The following is a 17,169-nucleotide window of genomic DNA, read 5'->3' as shown; positions in this document are numbered from 1 at the left end:
ACACCTGAGAACATCATAATAAAACTGCTGAAAATACTAATAGTGATCTTTGGGTAGTGGAACTATGTGAGAATTTTCCACTTTCTTTATAATGTTATTATAAAGACCATGTATTATCAAATGAATAAATGCCCATTTTTAAAAAGGAAACAAAACCAATCAATACTTTAAAGGTTGTGCTTTCTGTGTGCCCTGGGTCCACTGTGCATGTGCAATTACAGATATTGTTCAGTGGATCGTATTACCTCTACTGAAAGAAAGTCTGCAAAATAAGGGTCAGGTAAGACTCCTAGACCCAGATCCCTTAATACTCTGGTCTTCCTAAATCTAGGGAAATCAGTGAGAACAATGTCCTTTGGAGCCCTAAGGTGATTCTTATTTTTTAAGAAGCATCAGTCAGAGGTCACCCTTCTCTAATTTAGAGAAATTACTTTTTTTTTTTTGAAAAATATAATGGATTTATTTGCTTCTTTGCTCCAGACAATAGAGACTTAAATGCTGTATGGATGGTTAGGTATATACATATATGCATGTGTATGTGAACTATAGATTCTTGATTTGTTAAGAAAAATACTAGGTAGCATTGAGGGGGACATAATGGTTACAGGAAAATTTCTATGAAACACAACTTTGGTGTGTAGAGTAAGATAGGAAATTCAACTTATAGAAAAACTACTTTTTTTTAAAAAAAAATAAGAAACTTAAGATTACCATTAATACTGGGTTAAATTTAAAATTTTTTTTTCCTGCTAAAATATGAGCCTAAATTAGAATATAAGCTGCTCCCTAAAAATAAAAAAAATACCAGTATTCTTGTTACTGAAAGATAAGCTAAATCCTTGGCATTGGTTAAATTGGAGTTCCCTGGGTCCAGTGCAGTACTGTTGATCGCTTACATTGGCAACATGTTGTGTTGGGGGTAATGAAGCATCCTTCAGGGTAATAAAGTCTGAATTGTTTTTATAGGCCGAGAGATCCGTCTGCCCCTCCGAATCAGAGGGGAAGGAATGGGACCAAAGATTCACTTCAACTTCGAAATGCTGGACATTGGAAAAGTTTTTATTGGATCTGTGCATTGTTATGAGGTAAGCACTAGAATTGTTCACTAAGAGTGAAACAGTACTTAGCTTTTTAGGTTTACTTTATTTTGTGTATGTGTGCTTTGACAGAAAATGTGCACCATCACACCCATTTGCCATTACTCATTCTTGGACTCTGGAATGATCTGGCTCTTCCTTGTCTCCCTGGCCATGTTTAAGGTCTCCCCTCTAAATTTCCTCAAGGCAATGAAGTCATACTTTAATTGGTTTTATCCACATCATCTTGTGGATTGCAAAGGGGAAAATCATAATCTTTTCCCATCCTTTTATGTTCTCTGACAACATAAATCCTACAGACCAGAGGAGAGAGAAATGTTCACATTTTCCAGAAGGTCCTAATGAGGATAGCTGTGTTCACACTTCAGTGTTTTCTCTGAATGGACTAGTCTCCAATCCATGATTTAAAACCAGTCCTTGTACTTTCTGGAACTTTCTTTTAGAAATTTCCCTGCTTTGTCTTTCCAATCAGATAGAAAATGATCCTTTTACAAGATGTACTCACGGGTTCTTCAGAATCAAAGTTACTTCACTGTCACTTCACCACTAACTTTGTATCTTGGGTACTTTTTTTTTTTTTAATCAAATTGTAACCTTTGATTCCTAAACTTTAAATATTTGTATTTCTCTAAAGGTAGTAATGAAAGCAGTTACTTAATGAGAGGGAAATAGGTGTCAGGGTCCATGCTTTCTCGTGTGTGCACGTCTGTCTCCATGTGTTTAGCTTCCAGTCCTTACAAAAGTGTGAAGGTAGGTTTTATTGTCCCTGCTCTACACTGAACAAGAAGAGGCAGCGAGTGGTTCATACCATCAGCAGCATCACCCTTCATGTAGGCTGAGCGCAATACCAGTACTTTTACATTCAGTAGTTGGCTTGGCCCTCACTAAACCCTAGGGGGTAGGGGCAATGACAGTTCCCTGGCACTTAGAGAAGTTTTGCCAGTTAAGGTAATGCTAGATTCTGTAACAAATACAAAGACCCATACTCTCTGCGACGTGACAAGCCTATTTCCCTGCTTACGTAAAGTCTCGGGCGAGGTCACCTGTCAGCTGACAGCCCTCTGCCTGCGGGGCATCTGGCCCCAGGCTCCTTCCTGCCCGGAGCTCTGGCACCACCTCCCCCCGCCCCCTGTGGCCTGCAAGATTGCAGACTCACATGTGTCACGCCGGTGGGAGGGGAAAGAGCACGGAGAGAGCTATCGGGAAGATCTTTCATAGCAGTTGGCCCTGTCGGTGGCCCACGCCGGTCTGTGAGCGTCCCATCAGCTGTGCATCGCTGCCCAAGTATCTGGGAAATGCAGTTTCTCATTGGGAGCGCAGGAGAGAGAGGAAGTGGGTTCAGTGAAGGGCAACCCTGACCCTCCCATGTCTGTTAGGTAACTCGGCAAAGTCATTGAGCTAGTAAATGTGAGTGAGCACGGGGTTACTAAGGCCCTGTATCCTGGGAAGAGACGGTTTTTTGATCCCCTTTCAGTCCGGGCGGTCTCACCATAAGCAAATCCAGCCTGCAGCCAGCTCAGCTCTGCCCAGCTCAACTTAGCCCGGCCTAACCTTGGCAGGGGAAGACAACAAGAGGGCTGCTGCTGGGAGCTTCCTACTGTGTCCTTTATCCCCACATCCACTAAAGTAGCTGTGGCTTAGATGGGGCAGCGTGGAAGGTAAATAGAGATGTGAATGTCGTAATGAGATGGAAGACCCATGGAGCACGATTTCAATGAAGAACACGGTCTCATGACTATCAGGCCCTGAAAAATGGCACAGCTGCTCTGTTGCATTGTCTTTTGCATTTTGAAAAAAGGGTCACTTTGGGAGGAAAAACATGTGCATCGCTTCTTACGAAATTCACATTCCGTCCGTAATTTATCCAATGTGAATTTCCCTTACATCTCACAGACTGTGTCTTGTGGATGCCACATCAGAAAAGGACCTTTAGTTCTGATGCAAAATGGATAAGTTTTCCCTGAGCATAATAATAATTTCTTTCAAATTTAACCGAAGGGCATTTGAGGCCACCACTTCTCACCCTCCTAGATTTGACCAGTAAAGTAAATCACAGACAACTAAATAAGTGTTAGATGAGGTGCTGCATCAGATCGGACAGTTTGGAGGGCTGCACGTTGGCAGAGAAGGACATGGTAAGGTGCTTCCAACAGGAGTATTTTGCACTCTCTGCGTATTTAGTGCTGATGCTTCATTGCATCTCTCTTTCCATTTATTATGTTACCTACTTGAGACAAATTTGAATAACTACCTATTGCCCTTAGTCATTGCTGAGCTTAGCAAACACGTAAAAAGTAAACCACAGCTCCAAGAGTGTACACTCTTCCCCAGTGTAATTAGAAAAAAAACAAGGTGAAACTCTACTATAAAATTTTCTCCTCCCCAAGTTGTTGCACTGCAAAGGTACGGTAATCAAAAGGTCTCAGAATTTCATCCCAAATGACTTGCTGGATTCTTCATACACATGAAGATGCTCCCTTCCCAGGGGGAGAGGAATGACATGCATGTTCTCAAAGTTGGCAGACCTGGTGCCTTAAACAAAATCCAGATAAACCAAAAAAATAAAAATGCAATCTGTGCATCCCCGTAGAGGGAAAAACAATTCCCTTTGAATGGAATTCCCTTTGAACTACCACTAATCTCTTTGAGTTGCCTTGAAGTTCCCACTAACATGTTGCAGTCTCTTCTTAAGCACAGGCAAATTTCAAACCTGTTCTGTGTGGTGCTGAGAATAGAGATAGCAATCACTGGTGTTGATGAGCACTCTTGGGGAGGCATCCTCATCTAAGAATTACATAAATTAGTTTCATCTTCACAGCAATCTGAGAAGTTGGTGGTACTTACACTTTGCAGATGGAAACACTGGGGCACAGAGAAACAAAGCAGGTTTCCCAAGGTCACGCAGCTAGGAAGCCAATGGGAGAGCTGGGATTTGAGCCCAGGCAATTTGGCTCCTGAGTCCCTGGCCATAATCACTTTCTACATGGTTTGCTTAAAAGGAATGAAGGGTGAAGCATGAATTCTATGACCAGGGAACTTAAAACTGAGTGAGGGAGATGGAAAATGAATGTAAAAAGATGAATAAAATATCAAGCAGCAATTAGTTATAGATCTCTTTTGGCACATCATCCTTCTCCTCTGGGAAGAAGTGGTGGTTTTCCTCTGTGAAGGCCCCTGACTCTGTTCTACACAAGCTCTTGATTCCTCCTTCTTTGCTTCTCAGCAGGCAACCTGAGCTGGGGGACACCCCACATCGACCCAGACCCCACTCCCTGGGCTACCTAGCCCCCTTCTCTTTCTTCAACAAACATGGGGACCAGGGACTGAGCATGCATTATCCCGTTTAGTATAAATATCCTGGGTCTCCTCCGCCATACTCGCCGCAACTTTGCCACCCCCACTCTCGCTCCAAACAGGAATCTCAAATAATCAACCACTATTTCCTCCGTACCCACTCACTCCCTGAATATTTGGAGTCTGGGTTCTGCAGTTACACTCCACTGGAGTTCCTTTCTTCTTCAAGGGCAGGGATGGCTTTTAATTAAAAATCAAAAATCTGTGACATTCTCTGAGTTTGTTCCCCTTCAGCTCTGCCCGCATTCAACCCCTTCTGGAAATTCTCCTCCCTTCGCTTCTTCTAGGTTCCTAACATTGCCCTGCATACCTTTCTGTACCTTTCTTCCTGATCTCCTGTGCTTTTTCTCCTTGGTGCTTTGAGTATAGGTCGAAGGCAATATGTAAGCAGAAGAACATGCTGTTCACCTGTTCAGGTGTGAGCACTGGCAAGAGATAGGGACTGTCTTAGAAGCCCAGGAACAGAGCTTTGTGGTTACAGCACAGGCTCATCAGACAGGTCCCTTGGAAGATAGGAGCAGGGGCGATGGACTGAGCCAGGTGTGGACAACTCTGAATGCCAGGCATGAGCTTTTTACATACACACACCTAGCAAATACGGGCTTGTGGTATATAGAAATGAAACTTTTCTGTAGTAAAACAGTTGCTTACACAAGTGTCACAGAACAATAGAGTTGTATCCATGCAATAGAGTTTGAAGTGACAGTATCCCAGTTGAATGAAATCTAATAGCACAACAAAGAGAATCCTTGTCCTCTGGAATCCACAGCGATGTCTCGTTCACATTTTCCAGGCTACACTAAGAACACGGGGGTAGGTAGTTCTTACCCACCTTTCCTCAGTTACCCTACAGAGAATCAGAAAAAGGCATTTTAGGGATCCTTTTCAGTAGATGTAATTACAATCAGTATTTATAACATGACTATAGTACATGCGACAACTCTGTTACAAAGAGGATAATAAAAACACAAAATTACTTCTTCATTGGGTTTCTTATCTTCAGACCTTCAAGGCAGAAGACTGTTCATTTCTCCCCTGGAGTTCTTCTCTGGCTTTAATTCCTGCAGCTCTCTCTGTGTTGGTATTAAACAGCTACATGTTAATATGAAAATAAATCAGATGTCCATGCTCTGTCTTTGCCTTCTTGACTTTTTATTGATATAGGCAATACTATCCAACAAAGGCAGCATTGACGCCCTCTTCAACGTGATCCCTCCAACTTCAGCTTTGGGGACCTGCTTTGTTTTCAGCCCCAGGGAAGGCATCATCGAACCAAATGGAGTCCAGGCGGTCCAGATCTCTTTCAGTTCTGCCATTTTGGGGCACTTTGAAGAAGTGTTCCTGATCAATGTCAATGGTTCCCCTGAGCCTGTGAAATTGACCATTAGGTAAGATATTATCTATAACTAATATTAATTATCTATAATTAATGTGGATTTTTTTTCCACATTCACCTGTTTATTTTTGATAAAAATTTACATGCACTCCATTTTTTATGAAAGTGATTTTTACAGTGATTTTTATATATTAAAATAAATAATTTTCCCCTAATATAAGAAAACCTTTCTGAATTAGAAAAATGTGAAAATTGTTGCTAGTGTGGTATACGGCCACTACAAATTTACTATGAAAAGAACAAAATACCTAGATCTATGTGTTCTTAATTTACATAGACCCTCTTATATGTACAAAATAAATTTGGCAAAAATAATTTCTGTACTCTTGTTCCTTGTACCCAATCGCTGAGGCTCCCCAGAAGTATTTCATGTGCTATAATTTCTCAAATCATATAAATAAGATAGTAATAGGCAATTGGGATTTGTCTACCTGTGTTCTTAATCAAGAATTTGAGAAGGTTCAGAGGTTGCCATTGTCTCTAACCTATTCTAAGCTTTTATCTACTGCTTTCTTAAACTTCAATACCACTTCATGTCTTGGATGTCCATAATTGTCTTTGTTGGTAGGAACACATCAAAATAATGGAATGTTTTAAATTTCCACTGGCATTTACATATTGAGCATTTGTAGCTTATTATTGTAATGTGGATAAAGAAGCTTTTGAGGATTTAGTTTTTCTACAAACTACAGCTTTATAAAATAAGGACTTAAAACTTTAAGCTAGTTTCCAGTTATTCTCTGTTGTAGGATATTCAGGGGGAAAAAATCATTATAATCACATCTAGATAAAATTATCTTCTGGACCAGGCTTTAGCTATTAACCCCATTTCTCTAAACTTTCATCTTCCATTTTTATTTTAAGGAAAAAATTTAAATTTCATATCTATCTATATATCTATATATCTATATATCTATCTATAAATTTCATATCATACCTATAATACCTCCAGATATTGTAAAAGAGTCTACTTAGAGCATCAGTCATCCAAGGCTAGACTTGCAGCTCTTGTGCTAGAAGTCCTTTGATGGCTTCTCCAGCTATTTGTGATAATTGAAAATCATTAATAGCAGAGTTTGCCCTTGGGGTTTAAAAAAAAGTACTCTATGACCAACCCATTGGGCAGGTCTACAACTTTGGTTCCCAGTGCTTAGAAAGATCATGTCTTCAGAATACATTGCAGATCCTATTTGGATTTTCATAGCAACAGGTGTTAATTAGGATGGCATTATCTCTTATTATGGTTACTTGTAGGTCTCCCTCAGGGTCTGAGGATAACTTAGACGATCAGAAGAATCCTAGGAAAATTTGTTGGTCTCAGAATATCTACTGGAAAGTCAAAATCTCGAGAGAAGCTTAAAGGTTATTGCCACTTCTTTCAATTCTTCCACCTAAGTGTCCCTGTTATGGAGTGAATTGTGTCTTCCCAAATTCCTATATTGAAATTCTGATGCCCAATACTTAAGAATGGGACTGTACTTAGAGATAGGGCTTTTAAAGAATTAAGGAAACATGGAGTCATGTGGGTGGGCTTTAATACAATGTGACTGCTGTCCTTTTAAGAATAGGCACACAGATAGGAAAACACCCTATAAAGACATAAAGAGAAGATGGCCATCTGCAAGCTGAGGAGGGATCCCTCAGAAGAAGCTAACCCTGCTGCCACATTGATTTTGGACTTCCAGCCCATAGAACTATGAGGAAATAAATTTTTGTTGTTTAAGCTACTCAGGTTGAGAGAGCCTGGCGCAATCATAAACTATTTTTTTTTTAAAGTCTCAAGACTTATCTGAACCATTCAGAAGGCATTTATATTTTCTTCCATAATACATCTGTTTGTGATGATTGGGAAAAAAATCAGTGTTGCTTTCTAAGTATTTGAATAACATTTACTCTTCAAGAAGATGCACCATGTTCATCCTGGCCCACGGTGAACATCCTTCAGTGATAAAAAGAACATGAGGAGGGCAGGAGTATTTTTCACATTATGTGAGCTCTTGGTCACCTCCCACCTCAATAACAATTCACATTTCATGACAAGCAATGGAGGTGGTTATCTGGAGAAGCAGGGAGAGTAAACCTGCAAATGCAACCTCTGTCTCCCTTTCAGAGATTGTCTGATCCTCGAGAGTCCTCAGTAAGCTCCAGGAGATCAGCTCTTCAAAGTCCCAACTGAATAAGGTCCTCCAACTTCCTGACTTCAAGAGGTATCACTCAGCCTCTTGAGTATCCTCCACAACATCCAGCATCATTGATGGGCCTCCATCCAAAATGGGGAAGACAAAACCTTAAAACTCTGCTCTTACAAATATTTAAGATAAAAAAAACAATCACCCTATTTGAGGGTAAGAATAATATATATAATAATATAGTATAAAATAACCATTAGTTTACTTTTCATGTAGGAAAAAGGAAAATACTTGCCAAGACAGACCAGTTGTCCTTCAGGTTGAATAAGAAAACCCATCCCAGTTTCAAGTGTCTGCTCTCTAATTAAGTGCAGCCTAATAATTAATACTGCATTTATTGACCCACATACATACACATTGCAACTCCATTAGGAATACATGTATATTTTGGATATTCACTTAAACTTTTTTTTTCTAGAGATTTTACTTACTTATTTGAAAGAGAGAGAATGAGAGACAGCATGAGACAGTGTAGGGTCAGAGAGAGAAGCAGACTGCCCACTGAGCTGGGAGCCTGATGTGGGGCTTGATCCCAGGACTCCAGGATCAGACCTGAGCTGAAGGCAGTCACTTAACCAACTGAGCCACCCAGGCATCCCTTCACTCCAACTTTTCTTGAGTACCTCCTACATGCAAGGTTGTATATTAGGTACAGTGACTGGCGAATTTGAGTTTGTTAGACATTCCTCTTGCATGAATCCTACTGTCTTAACCTTTGGCTCTGAATAAATTTTCCAAATTCAGGATGTGATTTCCCATTCTCTCAAAATTCCCAGACTGACTAAAAAACATAGTGAAATGACAAGGGAATTGAAAGGCTAAACTAAGAAAATAACCATTTAACATAAAGAAAGGCAATAATGGAGAAAAAGAGGAATGAGATGGCATTAAGACATATAAAAAACAAGGAGTAAAGTATAATACATGAATCTTACTTTATCAATAATTATATTAAATGTAATTATATATTAAATAAATTATATTAAATGTATATTAATAATTATATTAAATATTTAACACTTCAATTAAAGGCAGAGATCAGCAGAATGGGTTTTTTAAAAACCCACAAAACACAATTAAACTATATTTAGATCCAAAAATATGAATAAGTTGAAACTAAAAGGGATGGGAAAAGATATACTAGGCAAACAGTAACCAAAAGGAAGCTGTACTTATATCAGACAAAATAGACTTTAAAATAAAAAATTGTTACATGAGACAAAGAACATTTTACAGTAACAAAAGAGTTAAGCCATTAAGGAAATATAACAAATATAAACATATATGCACCGAACAGCAGAGCCCCCAGATATGTGAAGGATAAACTAACAGAACCAAAGAAAGAAATGAGAATAGATTTGTGGTTGCTTAGGGCAGGGGTTGAGGGATAGAGCATGATAGAGCTATGATATGTATCTTATCCACATTAATATTCTGTGCCTTTGGTTTGGTGCGGTGTCTGCTCTGCCTCATTCATTGGTAGGAATTTGGTGATAAGTTAACCACAGCAACATTTGCTAAAACCCAGTGGTTCAAGTCTTGAAAAAGAACTCTAAGAACCACTGTGATAGACCATCATCTCAAAGTTTCTTTAAGTGCTAGATTCTGTACTTGATTTAATGCCATTTTACAGTTTTTGGACTTAACCATCTTAACCATCTTCATGACTGCTACTCTGAATTAACTGGACTCCCTATCCACTCTCCTAATTTGTATTTCTACTTCCAGAGGCTGCGTCATTGGACCTACCTTCCATTTTAACGTTCCTGCTCTGCACTTTGGTGATGTTTCCTTTGGTGAGTGTTTTTCCATTTGAAGTTAAAAATTGAGTGGAATTAGTTTTCCTTCTACATGGAAGGAGGAAGGTTTACAAAGAACCTCTCCTACCATTTTTTTAATAAGTAGCAGCTAAAGGGTCTAGGAATGTTCTCTCCTTTCTCTGCAGCAGTGCATTTTGATGTCATTTCCATTTATATGTAGAAGCTATAACCATGTTCCAGGCATTAAGAGCTTTCAGGCTGTGGTCGCCCAGGCTCTTCCAGCAGTGGAAAAATGGAAAGCCTTAGACTTCACACTCCTATCTGAATGTTCTGAACACTCTATCTACCTATCTACCATCAGAATTTTTTTTTTTTTTTAATTCTAGAGAGAGAGCGAGAGAGCACAAATGGGAGGAGTAGAGGGAGATGGAAAGGTTCTCAAGCAGACTGCACACTGATCAGGGAGCCCAGTGCCCAGCTCGATCTCATGACCCTGAGATCATGACCTGGGCCAAAAGCAAGAGGCAGATGCTCAACTAACTGCACCACCCAGGCGTCCCCTGAACACTCTATTTATGTTCAGATTCTGATTTGCCAGTCTGGCTACACAGCAACCTGTGCACAGAGATGCTCTCAAGTTTCAAGTGAATTCAGTGGTGGTTTGACTCAGGTATTCTATCACTCCAAATGGAAGACGTCTGTATTTTTGTGTTGTCTTCTTGCTCAGTTACTTCCCTGAGTCATTTCTTCCTGTCTCAGCATTTCCAATAAAAAATCACAGCATTAGCAGTGAAAGTTTCCATTTATTGGCTCCATCTTATATTCTAATCACTGCTAAGTGAATTACATATAGTACTACATTTAAACCTTTTGGCAGTCCTTTGAGGAGATGTTATTTAGGATCCCCATTTTGGAGCTGGAAGAACTGAGCATTTGAACAGTTAAATAACTTACCATGGTCACACAGCAGTGGCAGAATGAGTACTTCAAATGAGATCTAAATCATGCACAGTGAATGGGGTGCTGTTGCCCCAAAGGGGTAAACATTGTTTGTTTGGGGTTTTTTTTTTTTTAAAAAAGCATAGATCTAATCAATGTTTATGGTCCTCCAAAGTTCAGTCCTATCCAACAGAATCTTATTCCTTAGTATTTAATATTCTCATTAGGGAGAAATTAATCTAACTTAAATTATGTTCAATGAATTGATTTCATGAAAAATTAATTCATCACAGTGGTTCTTTGAGGAGGTGATAATAATTTAGAAAAGGCTGAGAAACCCTAGTCTGAATCCATACTCCACAGTCCTTTCCATTTTTCTTTTGTTTCCTCCATTTTGACTTTCATTTCTTTTGTCTCAAGTAGGCCCATCTACTTGGGGGAAAATTTTTCTTCACAATGTATCTTTTCTTTACAAAAAGCTGATTCATAATTCCTTTATCAGTTGCTTTAACACTTAACATTTCCTAACATGTAAGAAAATCTGTATAAATGGAGTTTAATGTCTCTTAATTACTATAGAATATGAAAATGGCTGGAGAAACTTTTACAAATTTATTATGCATTTTAAGTCATAGAGTTTTTGAAGGGAAGTAAAAGTGACCTACAACTTGAAAATTGTCTGATGGCCAACTATGACAGACATACTCTCTCAAGGGTAATTGTGGCTGATCCACAATAAGAGGTGAATTACTTACCCAAAGATCTATGCAGTTATCCTCCAAACAGCTCACCTGAGTCCATAGAGAGGTGTGGGTAACTGATGCATGACAGCGTCATGTCCTTCCACAGGCATTTAAATATGAACTCTAACACGGAATATTTGGAAAATGTGCCCACTTACATATTGCCTTGGAGGCAGAAAGCAGAATCTAAATAAGCACTTCAGTCATTCCAAGGAATCTCATTCTGATTCATTGTCTAGAAGCTGTCTTACTGTTCACCGCTGAAAGGTTAATGTCAATACTATACCAATGATAAGCCAATTTTTGAGCCCCAAGAATAATTGAGTCTAAAATTTAAAAAGCACCTAAGCCCCTAATAGTACATGTCAACAAAATATGGCAAACAGGAAGTGTATGTGTGTGCCTAAGATGCCACTGATTTATTCAAAATGCTGTATTTGATATTGGCAAGCTCTGGCTGACAGAGTGGATAAAACCATGTATGCATGCTCTAAAGCTAGGTAGGTTTTTATTCCCCCATTAATGTCTTCCATTTGATCTGTTGTTATCCCTAAGTATACAAGAAAGGCCATTATTGGGCAATTAATTCATTGTTTCCTTGAGCTATAGAGATAATAATCAATAGCTATTTCTCATGGTTGGTCCAGCTAGAAGTTTTGGTAACTAGCTTAGGTGAAAATTATGAACAGCTTATTTTTCTTTTGTTGTACGACATCTTATTGGGCCATTTGGTGATAAGGCAGCTAGGCAAGAGGTGGGAAGACACTGCAGACCCATGACCCAAGATTCCTCAGGGCTGAGATAGGAAAACTTATCCTTCCTAAGTCCACCTTCAAAATTCAAGTCTCATTTCTTTTAATCTGGATATAGATTCCTTAATCTTCTCTGCAGTGTGGCAGAAAATGTTATCAAAAACATATGTTTTTGCTTGCCAACAGGACATCTAGGGCTATTACATTTTCAAAGCCAATTAGGCCAGTTAATTCAAGCTACATGGCTGTGCTTTTGGATTCTGCAGCCTAAAAGCCAAAGTCAGAGATAATTTTATGATACAAATTTCAAAATTATTTTATGATAATATTTTTAAGTCCTGAAGTTGGAACTAGAGCTCTCTCATGACTCCTACTGAAAGTATCATTATTTATTTCTCTAGAAAGATTGGCCTCCCATCACAAAGAAACATCATCCATGATGTTTCATCCATCCTGATTACTATCTCACGTGTGCAATTAGTGCTTTGATGGGGCAAAGATAAACATGTTATTGGCTCAGGGATGAAAGAATAATAAAGGTGCATAGAGTTCCAGATGCAAGAGAAATTAACTGTTACAGGAATGAGCCAGGGACTGGAAGAGTTTTCTTCCAAGATGACTGGCATATTGGATGGAGTAAACAAGGTTTGCAGAGGCTTGGAGTGTTGGCTAGTACATTGAGCTAACTAGAGTTGGTAATATTGTCCCTATATTGGCACTCAGGCCCATGCTTGAAGAGGTGTCTGTTATAGGTTAGTGTTAGAGACAGGGCCTTTATTTGCTTAGAGACAAAGATTCTAGATTTGGTATCAGGGCCTGTTGAGATTGATCGTGTTAGACCATTATTAATATATTGAAGTAAACGAGAGGTCTTAGTTCTGTTGGTTGGCATCTGAAATGTTTAAAGTATGGCTATAAATATTTTAATGGTAGGATTGGGTGTTAGAGGACATATCTAATAATTACATTGACTGAAGCTACAGTAGCATGAGAGAATCAGATTATAGAATTTGGGTGGTGATTGTCCCTGAAGGAACATTGAAGCTTTGATAAATCCTCAGATTCATCAAAGAGTAACAGCTGATGCCAGATGATAGGCCCAAAGGGGCCGGGTCTGTATCTGTACACTCACTATTTTTCAGGAGCTACAAGAACATGTTAAATGAGAATAAGGAGTTTAGAAGGGTTCAGGTACTCAGTGGATCTGACCATTGGATAATTTGGTCTGAGAAATTAACGTCTGAGGACAAATTTGCTGGGATAAATATAGGGATTTTTAAAAAGCAACATGGTAGTTATCTTCCATGGTCCAGGTATGAACTGGTCATATTTCACTCAAAAAGAAATATTTAGGGGTGCCCGGGTGGCCCAGTGGGTTAAGCCTCTGCCTTCGGCTCAGGTCATGATCTCAGGGTCCTGGGATCGAGCCCGCATCAGGCTCTCTGCTCAGCAGGGACCCTGCTTCCCCCCTCTCTCTGCCTGCCTCTCTGCCTACTTGTGATCTCTCTATCTCTCTCTGTCAAACAAATAAAATCTTAAAAAATATATATTTAAGTTGACTTTAGGAGGGTATAAAGTAGGCTGTAAATTAATTGTAATTGTCTCTTAGACTCTTAATTGCAATGATTATAGAAAGTCTTACAAAGGTTAGCAGAAAAAAATCATAGAAAGCATGAGGAAAGCCCTACACCCTATAGTATTAAGAGTTGGTGCAAGCAGAAGCCCAGGGGGTAGCACTTGTATTCATAATGAGCCTGCAGTCTTTAATAAAATAACATCCCTTCTTTCGTCTCCTTAACAAGCAGTGTGGGGTCTACAGATAGTTATGCAAGGAATTGTTCTAGCTAGAAGGTTATAACTGGCTTTATTCTCGGAAAAAACTTTTAGTTTCAGGGAAATAGTCTGAGCCGGTTGTTTGGAAGGACCCATCTAAAACCTTACACAAACTATTTCCAGAGCACACCTGACATTGTAAGAGTGCTTCTCCCTTAAATGGTCAGGTGGACTAAGGGTGAGGCATCTATAATTGTAAGAATCCTTGCTGGGAGAGCTCAGGAGTTGAATGCAGCAATACCTGACTGTGAAACTGACTTTGGAGCAGTTCCCCTGGAATTGCCAAGAGAACCCTTCAAGTCCACTTAATCAGGCAATTCTTTTTCCATAACAGATCTCTTCCAAGTAGATTGTCAGATGGTATCACAAAGGAGATAGAAACGTGTTTCATCCAGCAGCCCTGATGTGTCGAGAAAGGCTCAGTCATGGGGACCTGGAGAAGCAGATGTGGTCACAATACCCCCTGCAGTGACGTAGGAACTAGTCCCGAGACCAGCTGTGTTTTACTGCAGTAGGGTTCAAGGTGGAAAGAATAGTGTTGGCATCTAGTAGAAATATGCGTATTTGTTCTCGTTTCATTCTGAAAGTGGTGGCAGATACAGTGGCCACCTCAGGAGTCCAAAATTAGAGCTCAGTTTATAGCTTGCCAGACAAGGAGGATCCATATCTCTTAGAAAAGGGCCAGGAGTCTCCCAGAACTAAATGTAGGACGGCTCGACTTAACATGACAAAGTAGCTTTGTCTAAGGGAGGTAAAAGCCGAGATGGCAGTCTCTGGCTGGCTCCAACGCGGTTTGTAAAGTCTCTCTCAGGAGAGGCTATTATTCGATTTTTTGTCATCGACCCTGAGTGCGTGAGCCTCTGACAGGTCCAGGATGAGTTATATAATGTCTTGGCAGGCTCTAGGTCACACAGCGGGGACACAGCGGGGAAAACCACACAGGCTTCTCCTTTAACACACGGGCAAATAAAAAGAGCAAATATGATTCAGTTTCTTTAAAAAAATCTATATTCTATGCAAAAATTAAATGCAAAATATACTTTTGGAGGGCAAGTCACCACACAGGTAATAAGAGGCTGCTTCTGAGAGGGACCTGGATGGACATCAAGGCATAGTTTCATGTCTGAAAGACTGAAGACTGAAGACTGTCAGTGGGAGGTGGAGTTAAGCAAGTTGCAATGAGCTGCATAGACATTTGAGAGTTTTGACAGTGCTAGCCAAGGTTGAAGTTCAAGGGAGGCTATAGTGGGGCTCTTACTTCTTACCTCACATTTTGTTTTCCAGGCTTCCCTCATACCTTGATATGTTCCCTCAATAATACCTCCTTGGTCCCCATGACCTTCAAACTGCGTATCCCTGGGGATGGTGATGGCCATAAAAGCATTTCAAGTTGCCAGTATTCAGACTACAAAATGCCGTCTTGGAACAAGGACGAAATACGCATAATGCAACCAAAAGAATTCACCATCACTCCCAGCAGTGGCACCATTCGCCCCCAAGGATTTGCCGCTATCAGGGTAAAGTGCACAACCTTCCAGCACATATGGGCAAGGAGCCAAACTCTCAAATATTTCTTAGGGCCACAGCTAGGTGTGCTTTACATGCCCACCATCAGTGGGAGGCAGTGACCCTAATTCATGTGGAAAGGTGGGCCCTTAAGGCAATAAACTACTGGGGCCAAAGAAACCAGATACAAATATATTGGGCGAAAAGAACTGACACTGCCCTAGTGGATTTCCATCAATCTAGATACACTGCCCTCACCAGAACAATGGATTCTAGCGATCTGTAGTACAACCACTCATGGGTACAAATAGTAAAAGATTTAAGAATTCATTGATAATTAAGTCCTACTTTCCTTTGGAATCTAATCGTTTATACCACTATAGGTCCAGATTTGTGCCCCAGATGATAACCCAGTTTATTCAGATTTTTAATACAAATCTGGGCTTCATGGTGAGTGTCGATGTGATATTCCTCACAGTGGTTTATATTTAGACCCACGGTGTGATGCTCTCTGGTAATGGCCACCAGCAGAATTATTTCACAGCTGACTGAGAAAGGTTTTACTCTCCTCCCTCACTGACTTTTGCTTCTCCAAATAGTTGGGTCTAGCATTATTGAAGGCTACTAACTTGAGATTATTTTATCTTTTTTGAGAAAGAAAAAGTAAGATTTCCATAGCTAAGGTTGGTAATTTTCTCTTTGAATATTTAATTCAGCTATGGCCTTATCCCCTCACATTTAAAAAAATGTTTTATAATATCTCACCATGGATCCATTCATCCTCAATCTTTTCTGGGACTTTTTGGCTCTTCGAAGGGCTTCTCCATGGACCTAATGAAATTTATATTATATATCGTTACAACTTCTCCGGGGGTGTGGTACTTAGTCGGCTTGGGCTGCTAATTTTACCAACACTCAAGTCTGAGAGGCTGATAAACAACAGAAATTTATTTCTCACAGTTTGGAGACTGGATGTCCGAGATCGGGGAGACAGAATGGGAGGGTTCTGGTGAAGGGCCCCTTCCGGGTTGCAGACTGCTGACTTCCTGTGTCCTCGCTTGGTGGGAGGAGCTGGGGTGCTCTGGGGGAGCTTTCCTATGAGAGCTCTACCCTCAAGACCTAATCACTCTCAGTGTCCCCACCTTCTAATTACCATCACACTACAGGTTGGGATTTCAATATAATGAATTTTGTTTGGGGGTGGGGGACGGGGTAGGGAGGACACAACCATTCAGATGATTGCAGTTCCTAGCTGTGACTTTCTCAGGATGAAATGCTGTTGCAAATCACCTGCACATTACCTGCCTTTTCTTTGTGCCTTTCACACATGGCACTGGAAGATTTTAGGAGCCATAGCATCCATCTAGCAGCCTTCTGCCAGAACTTCTTATTTTTCTGCCTTCTAACCGTAGCTTGGATAGAAACAAGGCCGCCTCACTCCAGGCCCTTCTGCACGTGGGGGCAGCTACTTCTCCCTGAATCTGACAAGTTTCCTTTCCAAATCCATGGCTCCATCTTTTCCCTTTTATATTTGGAAAAACTTTCTCCAAGCTTCAGCTTTTGCCCCTGAACTATACTTCAGCCATGTCTGTGTAGACTC

The 17,169-nt window shown here is 40.2% G+C and overlaps 1 protein-coding gene across 6 annotated transcripts in view; it reads left to right on the top strand.

Moving 5' to 3' along the window:
- Nucleotides 1-17,169, top strand: part of HYDIN (HYDIN axonemal central pair apparatus protein) — a 381,505-nt gene that overhangs the window by 171,723 nt on the left and 192,613 nt on the right. For all 6 annotated transcript variants that reach the window (XM_082712191.1, XM_082712193.1, XM_082712188.1 and 3 more), the window contains 4 exons: nucleotides 967-1,085; nucleotides 5,616-5,839; nucleotides 9,765-9,832; nucleotides 15,348-15,580. In XM_082712191.1, coding sequence (XP_082568317.1) covers nucleotides 967-1,085; nucleotides 5,616-5,839; nucleotides 9,765-9,832; nucleotides 15,348-15,580 — 644 coding nt within the window. The remainder of the gene's footprint in view (nucleotides 1-966; nucleotides 1,086-5,615; nucleotides 5,840-9,764; nucleotides 9,833-15,347; nucleotides 15,581-17,169) is intronic.

The sequence above is a fragment of the Mustela nivalis genome, assembly GCF_964662115.1.
Source record: "Mustela nivalis genome assembly, chromosome: 18".
Classification (NCBI taxonomy): Eukaryota; Metazoa; Chordata; class Mammalia; order Carnivora; family Mustelidae; genus Mustela; species Mustela nivalis.
This window is presented reverse-complemented; position numbering and strand designations above follow the sequence as displayed.